At 37.8% G+C, this 26044-nt stretch overlaps 1 protein-coding gene across 1 annotated transcript in view; it reads left to right on the top strand.

The window, feature by feature from the left end:
• The window catches only part of TDRD9 (tudor domain containing 9), a 239348-nt gene that overhangs the window by 170115 nt on the left and 43189 nt on the right, over window positions 1–26044 (top strand). Inside the window, exons 18-23 of the mRNA XM_069103712.1 lie at window positions 9549–9714; window positions 9798–9861; window positions 9938–10001; window positions 10595–10639; window positions 12229–12282; window positions 25156–25272. Of these exons, the coding sequence (XP_068959813.1) occupies window positions 9549–9714; window positions 9798–9861; window positions 9938–10001; window positions 10595–10639; window positions 12229–12282; window positions 25156–25272 (510 nt within the window). The remainder of the gene's footprint in view (window positions 1–9548; window positions 9715–9797; window positions 9862–9937; window positions 10002–10594; window positions 10640–12228; window positions 12283–25155; window positions 25273–26044) is intronic.

Below are 26044 nucleotides of genomic sequence, written 5' to 3' on the forward strand. Positions count from 1 at the left end.
ACCCCTTCCCCTAATCTGTTCTCTTTTATTTCCTCCCCTATTCCTCCCTCACTTTCTAGTAGGGCAGCATGGATTTCTATACGTTAGTGCCTCTCTATTTTATTTCCCAGTTGCATGTGAAAAAACAAAACAAAACCAGACAATTTTTTTTAAACGTTTGTTTTTAAAACTTTGAGTTCCAGATTTTTTTCCCTTCTTCCTTCCTCACCCACCCCCACCGGGAAGATAAGCAATTAGGTTGTAATAAGCAATATAGGTTGTACATGTGTAGTTATGCAAAACATTTCCATAGTAGTTATATTGTGAAAGACTAACTATAATTCACTCCATCCTATCCCATGCCCCACTCATTCTATTTTCTCCTTTGACCCTGTCCCTTTTCAAAAGTGTTTGCTTCTAACTACCCTCTCCCACAATCTGCCCTCCTTTCTATCATCCGTTCTCTTTTCCCCTTCCCCCTTACTTTCCTGTAGGATAAGATACCTAATTGAGTGTGTATGTTAATCCCTTGTCTAAGCCAAATCCAATGATTAAGGTTGAATCATTCTCTTTCACCTTCCTACTCTTCCCCTCCATTGTAACAGCTTTCTCTTAACTCTTTTATGTGAGATAATTTACCCTGTTCTATCTTTCCCTTTTTCCATCTCCCACCTCTTAATTTTATTTTTTAGATATCATCCCTTCATATTCAACTCATCCTGTGCTCTCTCTGTGTACATGTACATACATGTGTACACACTCACATATATATTTATACTCACATACATCTTCTAAAACATACATATATGTATATATACATATACAAAAATATACATATATGCATGTATACATATATGTGTATACATATATGCACATATATATTCCCTTCCACTGTCCTCATGCTGAGAAAAGTCTTATGAGATACAATTATCTTTTATTCCATGTAGAAATGTAAATAGTTCAACTTTAGTAAGTTTCTTATGGTTTCTTTTTCCTGTTTACCTTCTCATGTTTCTTTTGCTTCCTGTATTTGAAAATAAAATTTTCTGTTCAGCTCTGGTTTTTTCATCAAGAATCCTTGAAAATCCTCTATTTCATTGAATGACCATATTTTCCCCTCTAGCATTTTACTCCTTTTTGCTGGGTAGGTGACTCTGGGTTTTAGTCCTAGCTCTTTTGACCTCCAGAATATCATATTCCAAGCCCTTTGATCCCTTAATGTGGAAGCTTCTAGGTCTTGTGTTATCCTGATTGTGCTTCCACAATACTCAAATTGTTTCTTCCTGATTGCTTGCAGTATTTTCTCCTTGACCTGGGAACTCTGGAATTTGGCTGTAATATTCCTAGGAGTTTTCTTTTTGGGATCTTTTGCAAGAGGCAATCAGTGAATTCTTTCAGTTTCAGTTTTGCCCTCTGGTTCTAGAATATCAGGGCAGTTTTGCTTGATAATTTCTTGAAAGATGGTGTCTAGGATCTTTTTTTTTTTTTTGATCATGACTTTCCGGTAGTCCAGTAATTTTTAAATTCTCTCTCCTGGATCTATTTTCCAGGTCTGTGGTTTTTCCAGTGAGATATTTAACATTGCCTTCAATTTTTTCATTTTTTTGGATCTGTTTTATAGTATCATGATTTGTCATAAAAGTCATTTATTTCCACTTGCTCCAATCTAATTTTGAAGGAATTATTCTCTTCAGTGAGTTTTTGAAATTCCTTTTTCATCTTGCAGATTTGGATTTTTTTTTTTGAGCAATCAGGGTCAAGTAACTTGCTCAAGATTACATGGCCAGTTATTTCTGGGTGTGGTTCTGTGTCGGAGCCCGGATTCGATCCCCAGGTCATCCTGACACTAGAGCTGGTGCTCTTACTTGCTGAGCCACCTAGCCGCCCCTAAGCAATTGGGGTTAAGTAACTTGCTCAAGGTTACATGGCCAGGTGTTTCTGGGTGGGTGCTAAGTGTCGGAGCCTGGATTCGATCCCCAGGTCTTCCTGACACTGGAGCTGGTGTTCTTACTCACTGTGCTACCTGGCCGCCCCCAGATTTGGCTTTTTAAAGCATTCTTCTCCTTATTGCCTTTTTGAGCCTCTTTTGCCATTTGAGGTAATGTATTTTCTAAGGTGTTATTTTCTTCAGTCATGCTGTTGATTGACTTTTCTTGATTTTCTTGTATTATTCTCATTTATCTTCCTTCTTTTCCTCCACTTCTCTTGCTTCATTTTCAAAATCCTTCTTGAGCTCCTTCATGACCTGTAACCAATTCATATTTTTCTTGGGAGCTTTTGATGTAGGAGTTCTTTCTTTGTTGTCTTCTTTCCGTTCCATGCTTTGATTCTTTTTGACCCCAAAAAGGAATCTATGGTAGGATTGTATTTCCTATGCTTGCTCATGTTGCCAGAAAATTCCTTTACTTTTGAGCTCTTTGCCACAGTAGAATTCTGCTTTCAGAATGGAGAGAGCTTTGTCCCATATCTCTGGGGGTTTTGCAGCTGCTGGAGCTATTAAGAGGGTACTCTCCCTGAACCCCCCACATGCTCTGGCACACTGGCCACACACCCCTGGACCACTGCCCAAGAAAGCAGTCCAGCAGGTCAGAGCAAGAGTGATTACCCTCTGAATGGTCACTTGTTCCCCCTACAGTATGCAGGCCAGGAGCTCTGGAAACAGCCACATGGCAGCAGATGCAGCCGCTGCACCTCCACTACTTCTTGCCCCAGGATCAGGTGCCGGATCCTACACCTTCCCACCCCCTCTTCCAACAGAGTTCCACATTGACCTTTTAGTTTGTCTATGGCATTTATGGGTTGAGAAGTCTGGAAACTGCCATAGCTGCTGGTGATTCACTCTCCTGAAGTCTGCTCTGGCTGCTGCTGATTGGGGCTGCCCTGGGGCTGGAGCCACAGCTCATGGGGGATTGTGCTCAGTTCCCAGTCTGCTGTGAGAGACCCTTCCTGTTGGCCTGCCAGGCTGCCTTCAGCAGATTTGTTTCTTTCTGTCACTTTGTGGATTCTGTAGCTCTAAACGTTGTTTAGAGTCATTTTTTTTTTTCATGTATTAGAGGTGGTGGGAGCTGGAGCCATGTAGAAGTCCTGTTTCTACTCCACCATCTTGGCTCTGCCCTAAGAGGTAGGATTCTTTGCCTCAACTTAATTGACAGGGGAAAGAGGAAATTTCACTGCTTCCGTTTTTGACATTTTGCAGTGCATGAAGGTTAAACCTCAGGTTTACTTTAATTTGCATTTCTTTTAGTGCTAGTGATATGGAGCATTTTTTTTAATGTGGTTGTGAATACTTTGTAGTTCTTTTGAGAATTGTTTGTTCATATCCTTTGACTTTTATCATGGAATGGCTGTTAGTTCCTCTTTCTCTCCACACACATAGTCACATGTACATATGCACACATTCATACAGATGTATACACATACATATTCATTCATCCATTCATTTATTTATTGTTTTTATATGTGAGATGCGAAATCCTTATCAGAGAAATTCAATGTAAAGATTTTTTTCCCCTATTTGACCATTTATACCTTCTTATATTGGATGCATTAATATTGTCTGTGCCGTGGCTTTTCAGTTTCAGGTTCCTTTTTCTGCTATAAACACAGTATTATGTTTGTTTATACTATAAGACACTTTAGATTTTCTTCCATTTTTTTAGTCTTTTGATTTAGTTTTTTCTTTTTAATTTAATATTTTATTTTCCTCCAATTACATGTAAAAACAATTTTTAACATTTTATAAAAAAAATTTTGAGTTCCATACCCAAAGGGGTATAATACTGTGTATACTCATTGACCTAGCAGTACCACGTCCAGGTCTGTATCCCAAAGAGATCATAAAAATGGAAAAAAGATCCACATGTACAAAAAAATTTACGGCAGCTGTTTTTTGGGTGGCAAAGAATTGGAAATTGAAGGGTGCTCATCAGTTGGGGAATGCCTGAACCAGTTGTGGTATATGAATGTAATGGAATACTATGCTGCTCTAAGAAATGATGAGCAGGCAAACTTTAGAAAAACGTGGTATAACTTAAATGAACCGGGGTCGGAGTCAAGATGATGGAGTAGAAGCACGAACTCCGAGCAGTTCCAGCTTCCACCTTCCCCAATCCATGTAAAAAGGGGACTCTGAACAAACTTTGGAGCTGCAGAACCCACAAAATGACACAGAGAAGCTAACCTCCTGCTGATGGCAGCCCGGCAGCAAACACCAGTGCAGCACTCTGGGAGCCAAGCCCAGACCTGCAGGAGCCAGTGGTTTTAGCCCCAGGGTGGGTCTGACCAGCGGCCGGTAGGAGGGACTCCAGATCAGCAGCAGCTGTGGCGATTCAGAATTATCAACACATAGATGTGAAGGACAAAGTGAGAGGTCAGTGCAGTCTGGACTTTGGGACCCAGTAAGTGGGAGTATGTCGGCTTTTGCCCCCATGGTGAGAAGCTGCTGAGACGCCTGGCACAGTCAGCCAGCACCACATGGCAGCTTCAGTTCCTGGCCTGCAGAGTGTAGACCAAGCGACCAGTCTGAGGGGTAATCACTCTTGCTTTAACCTGCTTGGATCTGGATTGCAATCTAGGGTGGAGATCCTGGGGCATGTGTACAGCTTGCCAGAGGGTGTGGAGGCCCCAGAGAGGGCACCTATCTAATACCTCTGGCAGCTGAGAAAACCCAGCATTTGTGATGAATTGCCTGGTGGCAGAGTCCTATTGTGGCAAAAAGCCCAGGGGTCAAGTGACTGAGGGGCAACACGACCAGGCAAAGGAAACAAAGCAAACAGAAGATTCCAACAATTGGAATTCCAACTCCTGCACCAAAAGCTTCAAAGGAAAATACGAGCTAGTTACAGGCCATAGAGAACTTTAAGAAGTAGATAAGAGAAGTGGAGAAAAACTTAGGAATGATGCAAGAAAATTACAAAATGAGAGTAAACAGCCTGACTGAGGGAAATAACACCTTAAAAAATAGACTAACTCAAATGGCAAAGGAGTTTCAAAAAGGCAATGAGAAGAATGCCTTAAAAAGCCAAATTTGCCAGATGGAAAAAGAATCTCAAAAGCTCACTGAGGAGAATGATTGCTTCAGAATTAGATTGGAACAAATGGAAGCTAATGACTTTATGAGAAATCAAGATGCTATTAAACAAATCCAAACAAATGAAAGAATAGAAGGCAATGTGAAACATCTCATGGAAAAAACCACTGACCTGGAAAATAGATCCAGGAGAGATAATTAAAAATCATTGGACTACCTGAAAACCATGATCAAAGTAAGAACCTAGAAATCATCCTCTAGGAAGTTCTCAAAGAAACTGCCCTGATGTTTTAGAACCAGAGGGCAAAATAGAAGGTGAAAGAATCCACCAATCACCTCCTGAAAAAGATCCCAAAAAGAAAACTCCTAGAAATATTGTAGCCAGGTTCCGGAATTCCCAGATTAAGGAGAGAATATTAGAAGCACCCAGTAAGAAACAATTTGAATATTGTGGAAACACAATCAGGATAACCTAGGATCTGGCAGCTTCTACACTGAGGGATCAAAGGGCTTGGAATATGATATTCTGGAGGTCAAAGGAGCTAGGATTGAAACCAAGAATCACCTATCCAGCAAAACTGAGTATCATGTTTCAGGGGAAAATTTGGTCATTGAGTGGAATAGAGGATTTTCAAGCATTCTTGATGAAAAAAAAGAGTTGAATAGAAAATTTGACATTCAGATGCAAGAAGCATGAGAAGGTAAACAGAGAAAAGAAATCATAAGGAACTTATCAAAGTTGAACTATTAACATTCCTACATGGAAAAACAATAATTACAACTGATGAAACTTTTGTCAGTATGAAAATAGTGGAAGAGAATATATATATATATATATATATGTCTATATATGGGCATATGAATACATATGTAAATGTTACAGGTATACATAGATAGAAGGTACAGGACCAATTTAACAGGAAGGGATGATACTTAAAAGGTGAAATTAAGAGGTGAGAGAGGAATATAATGCGAAGAGATGGGGAGCGACAGAATGGGGTAACTATCTCATATAGAAGAGGCAAGGGGAAATGGTTACAATGGAGGGGAAGAATAGGAAGGCAAAAGGGAATGGGTCAACCTTATTCTCATTGAATTTGGTTTGTGGGGGAAATGAAATATTCGCTAAATAGGGTATCTCACCCTCCAGGAGAGTAGGGGGGCAGGGGATGAGAGGGGGGATGATGAAAGGGAGGGCAGGCTGGGGGGGGAGGGAAGTTGGAAGCACCCACTTTTGAAAAGGGACAGGATCAAAGTAGAGAAAAGAACAAGTGGGAGGTTGGATAGGAGGGAGGGAAATACAGTCAGTCTTTTATAATATTTCTACTGTGTTATTGTTTCGATTAGCTACACATGTATAACCTATACTGAACTGCTTATCTTCCCAGTAAGGGTAGGTGACAAGGGAGGAAGGGAACTAATCTGGAATTCAAAGTTTTAAAATCAAATGTTTAAATACATACATATATATATATATATATACATATGTATATACTATTATTAATACTATTTTACATGTAATTGGGAAATAAGATATATGGGCACTGGGGCATAGAGATCTAGCATGCCCTGCTGGAAAAGTTGGAAAGGGTATGGGATAAAATATGGGAGAGAGCAGATTGTAGAAGGGGATATCCTGTGGGACTGCTATTTTGGGGAGAAAATTTGTAACTCAAAATCTGGCGGAAACGAATCATGTAAATCAGAAGTTAATAAAGCATTTTAAAAATGGGGAAAAAATACAAAAAAATAAATAAATGAACTGATGCTGAGTGAAGTGAGCAGAACCAGAAGAACATTGTGTGCAGTAACAGCCACATTGTGTGATGACTGACTTTGATAGACTTAGCTCTCTTTAGCAATGCAGACATCTCAGACAACTCCAAAAGAAAATGTTGTGTACATCCAGAGAAAGAACTTTGGAGTCTGAGTGCGGATGAAAGCATATTATTTGCTGTCGTTTTCTTTTGTTGTTTTTTTTCTTCTTTCTCATGGTTCCTCCTGTTAGTACTCATTCTTTTTTACACATCATGACTAATATGAAAGTGTTTAATATGAATGTATAAGTAGAGGCTATATCAGATTGTATGTCATCTTTGGGGTGGAGAGGGTGAGGGAGAAAATTCAAAACTGAAAATTTTATGGAAGTGAATGTTGAGAACTAAAAATCAATAAAGTATTTAAAAAAATTTAATTCCTAATTTTCTCCCTCCTTCACCCCCTCATTGAGAAGGCAAGCAATTTGATATGTTATACATGTGCAGTCATGCAAAACATATTTCAATGTTAGCCATGTTGTGAAAATAAGTATTGATACCCCTCCCCTCCAAGAAAAATAAAGAAAAAGTATCCTTCAATCTGCATTCAGATTCCATCAGTTCTTTTTCTGGAGATGGATAGCAGTTTTCATCATAAGGCCTTCAGAATTGTCTTGGATCATTGTATTGCTGAGAATAGCTAAGTTTTGATTTAATATTTCTTGTCTTCTGGAGACATTGGTTTCTCATTGAATTTGTGCTCTGAATTGTTTTTTGTTTGAGGCTTTGCATGTAGATGTTGAAGTCACTTGGTCCTTTTTGGTTTGTGTCTTGAGCATTCTTGTCATCATGCTCACTGTTTATGGTAGGAATCTATTTGTTTGCTCGTTTTTCCATCTGCTTCTTGACTTTGGACTTGATGTCAGGGCCAAGCTCTGGGTTGGTCTCGGTTCATGCTCTTGATGCTTTCCTTGTGTTTTTTTGTTGTTGTTGTTATTCCAGGCTTTCAGGCTGAGCTTAGGCCTGGGACCTGTAAGTTTTCAGCATTTTCAAAGTGCTCCAATTCAGAGTAAAGTCTGATTGCTGACCCTGCTCTCTGATTTCTGTAAGTTCTTGACCTGGGTTTGGATCTGAGCATCTGCTTCTGGACCCAGCCCCCATCTAATATGAGGCTTCCCTTTGGTCTGGGATTCCTGCCCTGGTTATTCTTCTATGGGCCTCAAATTGAACTGGAAGCTAAAACTGAGATCCTGCTATGCTTCAGGGCTATGAGCCACACCAGCGCTGCTTGCTTCTGAGCCTGCTCCTCCTCTTTGGGTCCCCCTCCCAGTGCTTGGGACTTTGCTTTACCCTGGTGTGGTGTGCTACTCAGGTGCAGGTGTTCTCTTCAGGCCGCCTCAGATCTGTAACCAGGGTGAGACAGGAAAAAGTTTGCTGACTGCCCTAGTCTGTGTCATCATCCATCTGCCATCTGAACTCTATCCCCTCCCTGGGAAGCTCTGCAGCTTCTTGGTGTTCACACTGAGTTTCCGATTTGTATAGCCTTCTACTCACAAAGAAATTAACTCTTTTCCTTCTGGTTGTCAAACGGACAAAGTACATCATAGGTAATATAATCCTGCTCTTGTTGGACATTTTGTAGATTGTTTTTTCCATTCTTTTCTTCCTTTCCTCACTTTGTACAACTGAAGTATTGGTGTGATATAGTATTTTTAAGACCACCTGAAATAAATCAACTTTCATGCATGATAAATGCTTTTATGGTTTTTACATGATACAAGCATTTATAGTTTTAAAAGGTTTTACAGTTTAAAAGGCCTTAAGACTTAATAAAAATCTTCATGAAAGGATCATTTGGAACCTATAATTCCTTTACATAATGAGATTTGACTTATGTTTATTCTTTATATCATTATCATCATAATTGCCCACACATATAGTATTGCAAGGTCAGGATAGTCTTCTCAATCTCCAAAGTTGAGAAATTAGAGGAACTCTTAACTTTTTTTTTCCTCTTCTTTGATTGAGAATTTCTCTCCTTTAATTTTTTTTCTCTTATTCATCCTATAAACCCACAGATTGCTTAAGAATTAGCCCATTTCCTTGTCATTTCTTAGGCTTAGCCTCTACTTCTTACCATTTACAGTATCGTTGCCTGGAATGGGACGGGTGCAACTCTGAGAATCCCATCTTTTACACCTATGACTACAACTGAGAGAGATTTCAGGAATTCACTTCAAGACTGACTAAACAAATTAGTTTAAATTTATTTATTCAATTTTATTAATAAATATTAATTTAAATTAGACTAAATAAACATTAGTGAATTTTGTAAGGCTCTGCTAAACTTTGGAAGATTTGCACCTGGCCAATTAAATTAGACCACAGAATGCATTTTCCATAGAAACAAATATATAATATTTAGGTTCTGTAGTATCAAGATTAGTGGCATATTTCAGGTCCATTTTGAGTTAAATTGTTTGGGGGTTGGGGGTAAGTGCTACTGTCTTGGAATCCTAACTAACAAGGTATGATGTCTATATGGGAGAGTATTTTAAGATTCAACCAACATGCAAATGATTAAGTTTTTAAAAAATGTATCAGACCTGTATTCTGCATTGTCACATGTCTCTGTCTCTCTTTGTCTCTCTCTCTGTCTCTGTCACACACACAATTGACTAACAATATATTTTCACAGATTTTAAGAGTATTTCTACTATACTTTATAAAATAAGGTATATCTACCTATACTGTTAATAATATCAGTTAATCACTTAATAAAGGTAGGAGCACTTGCTGTTAGTGGGCAGAGAAAAGAAGAAAATCCCCACGATGGTGAACTGACTTTCTTAGGACGGGTTTTGGCCCAGCTTCCTGTGGATCAACAACTTGGTAAATTAATAGTACTTGGACATGTCTTTGGATGTCTAGAAGAATGTCTTATCATAGGTGAGTATAAGAACAAAAAGATGTTTATTAGTAGTTTGAGTAACACCACTGTAGAAGTTCATCTTTTTTCCTTCTTTTGTTAGCCGCAGCTCTCTCATTGAAGAATTTTTTTGCAATGCCTTTCAGACAACATCTTGATGGATATAGGTATTTAATATTCATATTTTTATTGTCCATTTACCTGAAGGATTTTTAGATGACTTTTTTTTTGTTTAATTCACAGGAATAAAATGGATTTTTCCAGCAATAGTAAGAGTGATTGTATTGCACTTGTTGAAGCTTTTAAAGTAAGTTCTCTAGAGTTTAGTAAAAATATTAATTTTTAACAAGGATATTTACTGTTATATTTACCTCTAAAAAGTTCTGATCTGAAAGCTTTTAGTAACCTAATAAAGCTTCAGATTTTCCAACTAGAACTCATACTGTGAGTACTTCACAGAAATCTTACTGTGATGCCTCTTGATAGTTGAAGGTTGACCCCGGTTTCTCAAAGTCTTTGCCAGCAACATTCTGACTTTGGTAGGTTTTAACATGCTGGAAAGGCTTTAGATTGGATCCTAGCAATACACTGTGTCTGCTGTCTAAGGCATAGTTTAATTATGGAAAGGCTTGTCAACAGTTGATAGGGAATGAATTTCTTTGGCTACAGAAATTCATTAAATTCACAAGCTGTTAAAATTAATAAAATCTTTCTAGAGATATTGATGACATTATTGAGTTTTTAACTTCATAAACTACATGTTCTTATTTCACAATTTCTTTGAATGAATTAACTTACACACTATATATTAAGTTTTTTCCTTCAGTCAAAATGTATATAGAATTTCTGCACAATACAATTAGCTAATGAAATACTTGGAATTTGTGGGAATCTTTTTAGACCTGGCAGGCCTGCAGACAAAGAGGAGAATTTCGTCGTCCAAAGGTGAGCTATTTTTCCTTTTTGTTTTCTTGTGCATTGAATGACGTAAGAGAGGGGATTCCAGAATGTTTTCATCCTCATTTTATCCATTAAAAATGGAACATGATTGCAATTGGCAAATAAGATATACAGGCACTGGGGTATAGAAATCCATCTTGCCCCACTAGAAAGTTAGGGGGAATGGGGGAGGATATAAGAGAGAGCAGATAGGGGGAAGGGGTATTCAGTAGGCTTGCTATGCTGGGGTGGAGGTTAGAGGAAAGAGACGGGGAGAAAATTTATAACTCAAAATCTTGTGGAAATAAATGTTGAAAACTAAAAATAAATAAAAGATTTTTTTTTAATGGAACATGATGGCACAAAAATTCTAAGCTATGAACAGCAGGCTAGGTGTTAGGGGTTATAGTCCTAAAGGGTCTGGCACTAACCATTAGAATGATAGCAATTCTAATAGCTTAGCTTTGTATGGACTTTTCAGTTTTATAAAATACTTAACTCACACCAGTCTTGTGATAGTACATCAAATATCTGCATTTTAATCAGTGTGTGAACTTCCACCAACATAGATTCAAACTGATTTATAATCTAGACTCTTTGAGGGTTAGGTGAGATCAAAGAGGCACACCCATGGCCTCACAGCCAGTCATTATCAGAGGTAGTTTTTGAACCTGGGTCCCCCTAACTTCAAATTCAATGCTCTCTGCTATGAGAGCCTCCCTTCTTTGGACTTAGCTAACAGAAATACTTATTGTCTCCATTTTCGAGTTGAGGAAACTGAAGCTAAGTGTCACATAGTCAAGTCAGGACTTAGACCTAGGTTCTCAGGCTCTCAAATCCAGTGTTCTTCTCACTAGGCTATAAAATCCAAATTTAGCCAACTTCATATAAGGTGTCCCATATTTCCAGCAGATAAATATTTTATCTCTAAACTATTGGTTGCAAGGGCCAGCAACTGATTTAGCTGTAATGTATTAGTAAATTCACACAATATATCCTAGTAGAACATCTGTCACTAAATCAAGGAATCTTTGACTTTTTATCTTCACTTATTTTTTATTCCAAGTTTTAGGCATCATGTAGTCCTCTATCACAGGGACATACCATGACGTAGTGATAGATTGCCTCAGAGTTAGGGAGACCTGAATTCAAGTTCTGCTTCTGACACATCCTGGCAATGTGACCCTGGGCCAGCCATTCAACCTCTCAGGGCCCAGGTACTCTCTGATCGTTAGTTGGGGGTGTTCATCTACACTGATAGATGGGGTTTCTTATATCATTGAAATCATAGGTATAGTCCAAAATTCTTTCATTCTGTTTTTTTTTGTATTTGTGCACATTTAAAAAACACTTCATTTGTGCACATGAAGGTACATTGTATTTGTGCTTTCTAGAGAATTTTTAACTTGAAGGATCGATGACATTGGTCAGTGTGACTGACGTAAATAGAAATTTGTTGGATTAGTTAAAAATAGAAACTTTTTTTGTTAACATATTACTAGTTTATCTATGTAGTAATTATATGGTCATAATAGTTCAAAATTAGAAAATAATTTTTACCTCTTGTTAACTTATGCATTTGTATAATTTTAAAGGATGAACTTGATTGGGGACGGTTAAATTACATTCAGATCAAGAGAATTAGAGAGGTAAGTTGTCATCACTTAGGCTGTATCTATTTGCATAGTTTTTTAATTGAGTACCTGTTTTGTTCAAGGCATTATAGAAGGTATAGAGAAATATAATGAATGATCTTTGCACTCGAAAAAGCTCATGATTTAGTTGTAGATATTAAATATAAGACTTAGTTAAGTAAAAATATAAGACAGTAATACTGGAGATCATAGAGTCATGAAACATCAGAGCTGGTGGAGACCTTAGAGCTTATTTTTGTTCAACCACTACATGTTACGGATGAAGATGAGGATATTAACATTCCAGAAAAATGAAGTTATTGGCCCAAGTCTACCCAAGATTGGTACCTTACAGCTTAACCAAGGCCTCCCACTTCCCTGTTCTGCACATGTGTCTGTACCCATGAGCACCATTTTATATTATCCCTAAGAAGAGTGATTGAGATGCTCCTAGGAGCATATCTGCAGGCCATGAGGTGGTGCTCTATGTATACCCTGAGCTACCTACCCCTCCCAGAACTCAGAGCTTATGTGAATAGATGACTTTTTTGATCTTTACTTCTCTTTTAATTCCTGCCTGGATTTCTGTTTCATTCTCTTTCCTTCCCATCTTGACTCTAATATAATGATTAAGTTTAACTGCACACTGCCCTCTCTTCTTGGATGCCTCTTCCCCTAGGTCCTGTTGGTATACGTGCTTTGTCAAATCCCAGTCCTATGTTAGCCCCACTGTCATCTGTCTTGACTGCTACTCATGTGTTTACACAGTGACACTGCATTACCTTACCATGCCAGTGATGTCCACTTCAGATATGTCTTCACCTCTCAGCTGGGTCCTCATTGTAGCAAGGCAGTCCCCTTATCCCTCCTTGATTAACTCTGTCACGCTCCCCACATCCCTTCTACTTAAGCTTTCCACACTCCTCCCCTCTCCTCTCAGGAGAGGGCCTCAACTCCGACTTAAAGGGAGAAAATAGAGTCTATTTACTGACCTCCTTTCCCACCAGCATGCCATATACTCACTGTGGTCAGCCCCTGTACTTGTGCCTTTGAGCTTCCTATCCCATAAAGTTGTTTGCCCACTTCAATCATCTCCCACCCCCCTTCTCTCTTTTCTTTACCCTCTGTCTACTGGCTCTTTCCTTTTTGTTTAGAAAAAAAGATGCTCAGGAGTCCTCCATTCTTTATCTTGCTCTTAACCTATCATCCTGTCAAGCTGTTGTGTTATATTTCCTCCTTTTACAGTGATTCTCTTACTCCCCCCCATCTTCTTTCATCTAAATCCTCTCTTCACACTTCTCAATCCCTTGAAATCCCATCTGACCTCATTATGTAAATGAAATGAAACTACTGTCCCCAAAATGGCTAGTCATTTCTTTTAAAAAAATTTTTTGTTAAATTTAATTTTCGGTTCTGAATTCTCTCTATTCCTCTACTTCCTCCAGCAATTGAGAAGGCAAGAAAAACAAACCCATTCTAAATATGTAGTCATGTAGTAAAAATTCCTGTATTAGCCATGTTCTATCTTGCCCCCCCCCCACCAAAAAAAAAAGAAAGAATAGGAAAGATGTTTTCATTTTTCATTGAGTCCATCAGCTTTCTGTCTAGGGGTGAATATCACATTTCCAATGATTTCTTACTAAGTATGTCTGAGATTCTTTTCTGAATTCTTATTCTTTTTTTTTTTTTATTAAGCAATCGGGGTTAAGTAACTTGCTTAAGGTTACACGGCCAGTTATTTCTGGGTGTGGTGCTGAGTATCTGAGCCCAGATTTGATCCAGGTCATCCCGACACTGGAGCAGGTGCTCTTACTTGCTGAGCCACCTGGCCGCCCCTAAGCAATTGGGGTTAAGTAACTTGCTCAAGGTTACACGGCCAGGTGTTTCTGGGTGGGCGCTAAGTGTCTGAGCCCGGGATTCGATCTCCAGGTGTTCTCAACACTGGAGCCGGTGCTCTTACTTGCTGTGCTACCTGGCCGCCCCTCTAAATTCTTATTCTTGACTTCATTGCTGTGTTTGATACTGATCACTCCCACGTTCTGGATACTTGTGGTGTGGGCCAGATACATCTAAGGGGATAATTGAGCCTGTGCTCATTCAGTTGAGCTTGTGCCCAAGGCAGAAGTTCTTATTTTGTTTTGTTTTGTTTATTTTTTTGCCCTTAATAGTATTTTATTTTCCAATTACATGTAAAGGTAGTTTTCAACACTCATTTTTGTAAAATTTTGAGTTCTAAACTTTTTTCCCTCCTCCCTCTTCAGGACAGCAAGCAGTCTAATATAGGTTATACATGCCCGGTCATGTTAAACATATTTCCACATTAGTCATGTTGTGAAAGAAGAATCAGAACAAAAGGGAAAAACCATGAGAAAGAAAAACAAAAAACAACAAAAAAGTGAAAATAGTATGCTTCGATCTACATTCAGACTCCATAGTTCTTTCCCTGGATGTGGGTAGCATTTTCCATTATGAATCTTCTGCAATTGTCTTAGATCATTGTATTGCTGAGAAGAGCTAAGTCTTTAATAGTGGATCATTGCAAAATGTTACTGTTACTATGTACAATGTTCTCCTCGTTCTGCTCACTTTACTCAGCATCAGTTCATGTATCGAGGCAGGAGTTCTAAAGCTAAGTAGATTAATCGAAAGGCTGGAAGTGTTTTTTCTGGTGGTCATATCAGAGGTGCTGTTGAGAAATGGTTGAGTAGTAGGGTAGACATCAGGACAGACTGTGGAGCATGATCTAGTCTTTCTCACCCACTCTGTTTGGGTTTTCCTTTGGGCCCTTTTCTGAGCCCTGATCTTTTCCTAGCATTTTTCTCAGTGAGAGCATGGGTTCATTGATCACCTCTACACAGTCAATTCCTAGATCTCTTTATATGGCCCTAATCTCTTTCCTGAGCTCCAGTCACACATCACCATCTACCTATTGGGCATTTCTAACTAGAGATCCTGTAAGCAATTCAAACTCAACATATCCAAATGAGAGCTTGTTATCTTTTCCCACCCTTCCTTCAGGCCCTTCATGCCTCTTTTTGACTTTCTAATTTTTGTTGAGTGTGATACCATCCTTCAATCACCCAGGTTTGCAGTCTTAGGGTCATCCTCAATTCTTTCCTGTCCTCACTCTCATCTAGGTATCTGCCAATTCCATCCTATCTCCACAGCATCTCTTACATCTGTGCCTTTTCCCTCTTACACCTAGTCATCTTCTCATTGGTCTTCCACCCTTTAGTCTCTCCCATTTATGGTGTTTCTCCCACAGAGCTGAGAAATCAGTATCAGTAAAGCCCTGATCTGACCTGTCACTCCCTTGCTTAAGAGCCTCCAATCTCTCCCTCTGGCCTCTAGTATAAAATAAACTCTTCTGTGGGGCATTTCAAGGCCTTCTCATATGCCTCTCACACAGACCTATATGTATACATTCATGTGTGTCAGGCAGAAGTAACTTTTTCCTTTAATATTTTTTCAGTGAAATAGTCTAAGCCAATTCTTTGAATGATATGAAAAGACAAGTTGTATATTTTACCTTAAAATAGGATTTTCTGTCTATATTTTTATCATTTGTTAGAAATTTAATAAAATTTTACTTGAAAAGTCACAAATGAAAAAATTGTAACCTTCCCCTCCCACAATCTAATAAGAACTCCCTTTAAATCAAAAGTTCATAATCTTTCTTGTGTCATGTATGTCTTTTGGTGGTTTGGTGAAAACTATGGATTTCTTTTCAGAATGAAAAAAATTATAAAATTAAATATAGATTAGAAAGGAAACTGATCATATTGAAATACACTTAAAAAAATATTTAAAGAGCAAACCAAGGTCACAGAACCCATTAACAACCCCTGCCCTAAAGCAAAGAAGCAGCAGGTAGTGTAACTGTTTGACCAGTTGTAACCTATTTCACTTGAAATAGACTTTCTTGCTGTCTTCTAGTTTCGTTTTTTTGAAACTTATATTAACGTATTACATTGACTTGGAAGACATTATGAGAACGTCAGTTAACATGGAGAACCCATTGCTTTTAAAATAGACATTCTTACTTTCATCCAGTTCTGTAATTTTAAACTTTGTTGATGAGTTGCAGTGAATTTGAAGATATTGTAGGAATATTAACCACAAAGGAAGGTATACCTTTATTTGATAGTGGCAGGGAGGATTCCAGCATATTACACATGTATGTTTTACGACATTTTTATTTGTAATTTCTGTCGGTATTTTTCATTACCTAGGAATTACTTTCTAGTCTTGTTCTATCTTTACTATAGTGATTTTTATTAGAGGTTTGTCTTGATGGATTTGCTGAACCAAATTTGGGTGACTGGCGCACGGGGCGTGTGCGTGCGCGCACACACACACACACACATCGTTCATTAGCATAAGATGTGAGTCTAAGGATTGAGGGTTTTCTGGGGAACTTAAGCCATTTATTTGGCAAGTATGTATCTTTTTAAAAAATTATTCATTTAGTATTTTATTTTTCCCCAGTTACATATAAAAACAATTTTTAACATTCCTTTTAAATTTTGAGTTCCAAATTCTCTCCCTCTCCCCCCAATTCCCCTTTGGGAAAGCAAGCAGTGTGATACAAATTATGTGTGTAGTCATGCAAAATATATTTCCATATTAGTCATGATGTAAAAGAAAGCATAGACCAAAAAAAAAAACCAAGAAAAATAAAGAAGGTAAAAAAGTATGCTTCAATACGTATTTAGACTCTATCAGTTCTTTCTCTGGGAATGGATGGCATTTTTCATCATAAGTCCTTCCAAGCTGATTATTATTACATTGCTAAGAATAACTAAGTCATTCACAGTTGATCATCTTACAACATTGCTGTTATTGTGTATAGCATTGCTACTCATTTCCATTTGCATCAGCTCATGTCAGTCTTTTCAAGTTTTTCTGAGAGCATCCTGCTCATCATTTCTGATAGCACAATAGTATTCCATCACAATCATATACCACAACTTGTTTAGCCATTTGCCGGTTGATGGACATTCCCTCAATTTCTAATTCTTTGCCACCAGAAAAGAGGTGTTATAAATATTTTTGTACATATAGGCCTTTTTCCTTTTTGTTTTTCATTTGTTTTATATATAGAAACATAGTAGAGGGTCAGGTTGCATATACATTTTTATAATCCTTTGGGCATAGTTCCAAATTGTTATACATAATAGTTGAATCAGTTCACAATTCCACTAACAGTACATTAGTGACTGAGTTTTCCACATCCCCTCCAACATTTATCATTTTCCTTTTCTCTCCTATTAACCAATCTAATAGGTTTGAGTTAGTACCTCAGAATTGTTTTGATTTGTATCAATAGTAATTTAGAGCATTTATTTCCATAAGGCTATAGATAGCTTTGATTGCTTTAAACTGGTTGTTCATATCCTTTGACTATTTATCACTTGGGTAATAGCTTATTTTTATACATTTGACCCAGTTCTCTATATATTTGAGAAGTGAGGCCTTTATCAGAGAAACTTGCTTCAAAAACTTTTTCACAGTTATTATTGCTAACTTCATTTCTCTCCATCCTTTTTTTCACTCCTGAAAAGTGTTTTACTTCTGACTACCACCTCACCTAGTGTGTCCTCCCTTCTATCAGCCCCACTTCTTCTTCTTTTGACCCTTCCCCTTCCTTTCCTATAGGGTAAGATAGATTTCTATACCCAATTGAGTATGTATATTATTCCCTCTTTGAGCCAATTCTGATGAGAAGGTTCAGACTTTCCCCTTACCTATACCAGTTTCCCTTCCACTGTAAAAGCCCTTTCTTCTTTTATGTGAGATATTATACCCCATTCTACCTCTCCCTTTCCCTTTCTCCCAATGCATTCCTCTTTCTCACCCTTTCATTTTTTAGCTACAATCCCATCATAATCAGCTCACACCTGTGCCCTCTGTCTATATATATGACTTCTGTCCTAATAATGAGAAAGTTCTTATGAGTTACATGTATCATCTCCCCATGTAGGAATGTGAACAGTTTAACTTTTAATCTCTTATTATTTCCCTTTCCTGTTTACTTTTTTATGCTCCCCTAGAATTGTGTGTTTGAAAGTCAGATTTTCTATTCAGCTCTTGTCTTTTCATTGGGAATTCTTTAAAGTCCTCTATTTCATTGAATATCCATTTTTCCCCCAGAAAAATTCTGTTTTGCTGTGTAGGTAATTTTGTTTATAATATTAGCACCTTTGACCTTTGGAATATCATATTCCAAGGTCTCTGATCCTTTAATATAGAAGGTTCTAAATCTTTTCTTATCTTGACTGTGGTTACACAGTATTGAATTGTTTCTTTCTGGCTGCTTACAACATTTTCTCCTTGACCTGGAAACTCTGGAATTTAGCTATAAAACCTGGAAGTTTTCATTTTGGGGACCTCTTTTAGGAAGTGATTGGTAGATGCTTTCAATTTATGTTTTACCCTATGGTTCTCGAATATTAGGGCAGTTTTCCTTGATAATTTCTTAAAAGATGATGTCTAGTTTCTTTTAAATTATCTCTCCTGGATCTATTTTCCAATCAGATATTTCACATTGTCTTCTATTTTTTGATTCTTTTGGTTTTGCTGCATTGTTTCTTTTCTAATTTTTGTTTTTTAATTTTTAATAGTATTTTATTTTTTTTCAATTACATGTCGACAATTTTTAGCATTCATTTTTTACAAGATTTTGAGTTCCAAATATTCCTTCCCTTCCCTTTTCTAAAATGTTAGGCAATTTGATATAGATTATACATGTGTTTTAATTTGCATTTCTCTAATCAAAAGTAATTTAGAGCCCCTCTTCATATGCCTATAGATAGCTTTAATTTCTTCTTCTGAAAACTGCCTGTTCATATCTTTTGACCATTTATCAGTTGGGGAAGGTCTTATGTTCTTGTAAATTTGACTCCGTTCTCTATGTGTTTTAGAAATGAGGCCTTTATCAGAGACACTGGTTGTAAAAATTCTTTCCCAGTTTTCTGCTTCCCCCCTAATCTTGGTTGCATTGGTTTTGTGTGAATACTTTTCAATTTAATCAAAAGTATCCATTTTGCATTTCATAATGTTCTTTAACTCTTGTTTGTTCGTAAGTTTTTCCATTCTCCATAAATCTAACAGGTAAACTATTCCTTATTTTCCCAGTTTGCTTATAAGTATCAGCCTTTGTATCTAAATCGTGTACCCATTTGACTTTATTTTGGTATACGATATAAGATGTTGGTCCATGCTAGTTTCTGCCATACTGTTTTCCAGTTTTCCCAGCAGTTGTTGTCAAATAGTGAGTTCTTATCCCAGAACCTGGAGTCTTTGGGTTTATCAAACAGTAGATTACTATCGTCATTGACTATTGTGTCTTGTGTACCTAACCTATTCCACTGATCCACCACTCTATTTCTTAACTAGTACCAAGTATTTTTAATGTTTGCTGCTTTATAATACAATTTAATATTTGGTATGGCTAAGCCACCTTCCCTAGCATTTCTTTTCATTAATTCCCTTACTATTCTGGACCTTTTGTACTTTCAGATGAATTTCTGGGAATTATTTTTTTCTAGCTCTATTAAATAATTTTTTTGTAGTTTGATTGGTGACACTGAGTGAGTAAATTGTTTTAAGTATAATTGTCATTTTTATTGTATTAGCTTGGCCTACCCATGAGCAACTGATGTTTTTCCAGTTATTTAGTTCTGACTTTATTTGTGTGAAAAGTGTTTTGTAGTTGTGTTCATATAGTTTCTGCATTTGTTTTGGAAGGTAGACTCCCAAATATTTTTGCTTCCTTTCTAATCTTTGCATTGGTTTTGTTTGCGCTTTTTAACTTAATGTAATCAAAATGATCTATTTTACATTTTGTAATGTTCTCTATCTCTTGTTTGGTTATGAACCTGTAACTCAATTAACTTCTCCTTTAAGAATTTGAATGCTATCACATAAAAGAGGCAAGAGAAAGCTGTTACAATGGAGGGGAAGAGCAGGAAAGTGAAAGGGAATGGAATCAACCATAGTCATTGGATTTGGCTTAAAGGATTAACATACAAACTCAGTTGGGTATCTTACCCTACAGGAAAGTAAGGGAGAAGTGGATAATAGGAGGGATCATAGAAGGGAGGGCAGATTGTGGGAGAGGGTAGTTAGAGGCAAACACTTTTGAAAAGGGACAGGGTCAAAGGAGAAAATAGGATAAGTGGGGGGGGGGGTGGGATAGGATAGGATGGAATTATAGTTAGTCTTTCACAATATAACAACTGTGTAAATGTTTTGCCTAACTGCATATGTACAATCTATATCGAATTGCTTGTCTTCCCAGTGGGGGTGTTTGAGGAGAGTAGAAGGGAGAAAATCTGGCACTCAAAGTTTAAAAAAAAAAATGTTAAAAATTGTTTTTTACATGCAACTGGAAACTAAGATATACAGGCAGTGGAGTATAGAAATCCATCTTGCCCTACAAGAAAGTAAGGGGGGAGGGTATGGGGAGGATATAAGAAGGAAGGGGTATTCAGTATTCTTGCCATCTTGGGGTGGAGGGTAGGAGAGAGACGGGGAGAAAAATTGTTACTTAAAATTTTGTGGAAATGTTGAAAACTAAAAAATTAATTGATTAATTAAAAAAATAATTTGGATGCTGTAGAACCCCTTGATGCATGTATGTTTAATACTGATATTACTTCATTATCTATGGTACCTTTTAGCAAGATGTAGTTTCCTTCCTGATGTCTTATAATTAGGTCTGTCGTTGCTTTTATTTTGTCTGAGATCGGAATTGCTATCCAAGTTTTTTTTGCTTCAGCTAAAATAAAATAGATTCTTCTCCAGTCCCTTATCTTTACTCTGTGTGTGTGTGTCTCTGCTTCAAGTGTGTTTCTTGAAAACATCATATTGTAGGATTCTGATTTTTTATCCACTTTGCTCTTTACTTCTGTTTTATGGGAAAGTTTATCTCATTCACGGTTATGATTACTAACTGTATTTCCTTCTATCCTATTTTTCCTCCTGTTTGTCTTCTTTCACCCTTTCCGACCTCACTAGTGCTTTTTTTTCTGTTTACCATCTCCCCTGACCTATCAAATCTTCTGTCACTCTTGTCATTCTCTCCCACTCATCCCCCTTGCTTACTCTCCTCCCTTCCTACTTTCCTGTCAGATATGGTAGAGTTCTATATTCAGTTGATTATGTATGTTATTCCCTCTTTAAGCCAATACTGATGAATATAAGATTCAAGTGATGCCTGTTGCCTACCTGCCCATCTTTCCCTTCACTGTAATAGGTTTTTCACACTCCTTCATGTGAAATAATTTGCCCCATTCTATCTCTCCCTTCCTTCTGCACCCATTTTACTCCTCTTTCTCATCCCTTATTTTTTTTACGTTGTTCCCTCATCTCTGTCTATATGTTTTCCTTCTAGCTGTACTATCCCTGGTCCAGTTTTTAAAGATTGCAAGTAATATCTTCCCATGCAGGGATGTAAACAATTCAGCTTCAATGAATCCCTTATGATTTCTTTTCCTTTTTTACATTTTTAGGCTTCTCTTTATTTTGGAGATCATATTTTTTGTTCAGTTCTGGTCTTATCCTTCTGAAAGATTGAAATCCTTCTGTTTCATTGAATGATCATTTTTGCCTTTGAAGTATTATGCTTAATTTTGCCAGGTAGGTGATTCTTGGTTGTAGTCCTAGCCTCTTTTGCTTTCTAGAATATGATGTTCCGTGACCTCCAGTTCTTTAGTGTTGCAGCTGCTAAGTCTTGTGTAATATTCATTGTGGCTCCCTGATATTTTGCATTGTTTCTTTTTGGCCACTTGCAGAATTTTTTCCTTGACCTGATAGTTCTATAATTTGTTTATAATGTTCTTTAGAGTTTTTATTTTGGTATCTCTTTCCTGAGATGATCAGTGGATTCTTATAATGCTTATCTTGCCCTCTGGTTCCAGGATATCGGGGCAATTTTCCTTGATAATTTCTTGAAAGATGCTATCTAGATCTCCCTTTTGCCTTCAGGTAGTCCAGTGATTCTGACAATGTCTCTCCTGGATCTATTTTCTAGGTCAGTTGTTTTTTCCCATAAGGTATTTTCTTCAATTTTTTCTTTCTTTTGAATTTGTTCGATTGACTCTCTCAATATCTCATGGAGTCCTTAGCTTCCACTTGCCAAATTCTTACTTTTAAGGAGTTGTTATTTTCAGTTAGGTTTTGTGATTTCTTTTCCATTTAGCCAATTGTACTTTTTAAAGAATTCCATTGACTGGATTTTTGTATCTCCTTTTCCTTTGGCCAATTCTGCTTTTTAAGCAACTGTTTTCTTTTTCTAAACTGTTGACTCCTTTTTTTCATAATTCTCTTGCAGCATTCTTATTTCTTTTCCCAATTTTTTCTACCTCTCTTATATGATTTTTAAGATCCATTTTTCTTTCTGGGCTTGAGATCACTTCCTGTTTTTCTTTGGGTGGGGTTTTGCCCATAGGTATTTTGACATTGTTGTCCTCTTCTGAGTTTGTGTCTTGACCTTCCCTGTCACCATAATAACTTTCTTTGGTCAGATTATTTTGTTTTTGCTCATCTCTTTTGGTATTTTTCCTTTCTTTTAATTTTGATCTCTGCTCCCAGGGTGGAAAGGGCACTGTCTCTGGCTTTTTGTGCCAGGGGCTGTAGGTCCTGGCTGTTTGCCTGGTGCTGCACTGATGTTTCCATGAGGCCCTCTTGTCTGGTGCTGAGGAGATGGAATAGGGGGCTAGCGCTGCTAGAGACCATAGGGAACTGGCAGCTTACCTGGTACTGAGCCAGAGTCCTCGTACTAATTTATAGCATGTGATGAGGCTGGTGGTAGATGTGTTTCTGCATTTCCCCAGGGCTGCACTAAATCGCACGGAGGCCGCCTATTTTTCCGGGGCTGTGCTGAAGCACTTGGCAGTTCTCTGAGCTGGAGTCTGCCCATTCATTCCCCTGGCTACGCTAAGGCTCACGTGTGGTCCTGGTGTTGGTGTTTGCCTTCTCCACTGCACTGGGGCTTAGGATTTCCTGCTGGTTTGCCTAAGTGGGGCTTGTTGTTGGTTTGCTGGAATGCCTCCTCTCCTGTGCTTGTACATGAGTGAGACAGGCCTTTCTTGCTGATCCTTCCAAGTTTCTTGGACTCAGAGATTATTTTGACCCCATCTTTCTACTGATTCTGCTATTCCATGATTTCTTTATGGGCACTGTTTTATGGTTGTTTGGAGGTGAATATTAGAGTGTTATGGTGATTTACTGTTTATCCCACCATCTTGGCTCCCCAAAGTCTTGCTTTATTGTTCTTGGTGTCTCATAAAGTCATTAGCTTCCACTTGCCCAATTCTAAATTTTTTTTTCAATTTACTAATTTATTTATTTTTAGTTTTCAGTATTCATTTCCATAAGTTTTAAGTTTTCTCCCCCTCCTTCCCCAAGACAGCATGCAATCTGATATAGGCCCTACACAAACATTCCTATTAAACACGGTTTCATATTAGTCATGTTGCATAGAAGAACTATAACAGCCCAATTCTAATTTTTAAGGAATTATTTTCTTCAGTGAACCTTTGTACTTCCTTTTCCTTTTGACCAATTCTACATTTTAAGGAGTTCTTTTCTTCAGTGAACTTTTGTATATCTTTTTCCGTTTGGCCAATTCTGTTTTTCAAAACATTCTTCTATGCAGTTAGGTGGTGCAGTGATTAGAGCACCGACCCTGGAGTCAGGAGGACCTGAGTTCAAATCTGGACTCAAGACACTTAATACAAAAAGTAGCCATGTGACCTTGGGCAAGTCACTTAACCTCAATTGTCCTCCAAAAAGTTAAAAAAAAAATCAAGATGTTCTTCTCCTTATTGGATTTTTGCATCTCTTTTACTATTTGACCTAATCTTTTTCTTTTTAAGGTGTTATTTTCTTATTTTCCTCAGTATATTTTTGTACCTCCTTTATTTACCAAGTTGTTGACTCATTTCATGATTTTCTTGCATCACTTGTTTCTCTTCCCAATTTTTTCTCTATCTCTCTTACTTGATTTAAAAAATTTTTTTTGACCTCTTCCATGGCTGAGACCAAATTTGTATTCTTTTGGAGGCTTTGGGTTTAGCAGTTTTGACTTTGTTGCCTTCTTCTTAGTGTGTGTTTTGATCCTTCTTGTCACCATAGTAATTTTCTATAGCCAGTATTTTCTTTTGTTTGCTCATTTTTCCAGTCTATTTCTTGACTTTTAACTCTTGGCTAAAGTAGGGCTTTTCCAGGGTGGAGGGTGTATTTTCCCAAGCTTCAGGGCTTTTGTTCGGCTGTTTTTGGAGCTAATTCTGAGGGCCTGTAAATTTTTACCTTGGAAGGTGGTATAATCTAGGGAGAGGTGTATTTACTACTCTCCTGCCCTGTGTTCTGGTCTATGGGTGATCACAAGCATTCTTTTTTTGTACTGGAACTGTGACCAGGGTCCCTGTTTCACTGCAGCCTCCTCTTTACCCTTGGACTGCAACCCAGGACTGCAGCTCAGATTCATATATCAACAAAGCAACATAGTCCTGCCCCCAGTGCCAGCATCTGCCGCTGCTGCTTTAGTTGCTCCTGAGGCCTGTTCTTGGTTTGCTTGGGACCAGTCTGTGCTAACACAGCCTGTGCTGGACTGCGCCTCACTCTCATCCTAGTATTAGATACCTTTCCTGCTGACCTCTAAGTTGTCTTGAGCTGGAAAATTGTTTTACTCTTTCCTTTTGCGGATTTTGTCACTCCAGAATTTGTTTTAGGGCATTATTTAAAAGTGTTTGGAGAGGTTTTGGGGAGAGCTCAGCAGGGTCCCTGACTTTTCTCCACCATCTTGGCTCTGTCCTACAAGTATGTATCTTAACAATGTTTGTTCAAAGAAAATTATTCTTAAATATAGCCTTGTTCTTTTAGGTGGCTGAGTTATATGAAGAACTGAAAAATCGAATCACACAATTCAACATGTGTGTTGATACTCAGAGACCTGTGATGGACCATGAATATGTCTATAAGCAAAGATTCATCTTGCAGGTATTCTGGAATAGTTCTGGGCATCCCATTTTTTTCCTCTTCTCCCTGGGACATTGTGAGGCTCAAATGAGATCATTGATATAAAGCATTTTGCAAACCTTAAAGCAGCATAGAATTGCTCATTGTTGTTACTGTTGTTGTCTACATTTACCAGACCTCCAGTCTTAGGTGAAGCAGTATTTATAGGGGTATGCTGATAAATATTTTAACAAAGGAAGGGAGGTCAGTGTATGCATACACACTTAGACTTTATTCAGCCTAGGCAATCAACAAACAATAATTCAGATTCTGATTTGTAGTAATTGCTGATGGACTCTGGCTCCAATACATTTCTGCTTTCTCTGCTGTTGTTAGAGGAACTCCTAACCCCTTTACCTGCTCCTGAGATATGACCATAAAAGACATTGAACATGGAACATTTTTGGAGAGGGCTGGGGTCCTGCAATAGTTAGTCAACTGCTGAGTCAGCAAGCATTTATTCAGCATTTACTGAGTGCCAGGCACTGTGGTAGGGGGTTGGAAATACAAAGAAAGGCAATAATAGTCCTGCTCTCCAGGAACTTCCATTATAATAGGGAGATAAAATTTTTATGACTTAGATATCCCGTAATTGTCTATAGTTGAATGATTAATTTCAGGACCATTTTTATTGGGTAGTTTATCTGCCTGTCCATCTTTCTGTCAAACTCTTGTAATTAATCAATTGCTTGGTATATACCTGAGCAGTGTGTGTGTGTGTGTGTGTGTGTGTGTGTGTGTGTGTGTGTGTGTG

Source organism: Petaurus breviceps, unplaced genomic scaffold, assembly GCF_028583685.1.
Source record: "Petaurus breviceps papuanus isolate PSGF00001 unplaced genomic scaffold, PetGlider_PUasm1.0 64, whole genome shotgun sequence".
Taxonomy (NCBI): Eukaryota; Metazoa; Chordata; class Mammalia; order Diprotodontia; family Petauridae; genus Petaurus; species Petaurus breviceps.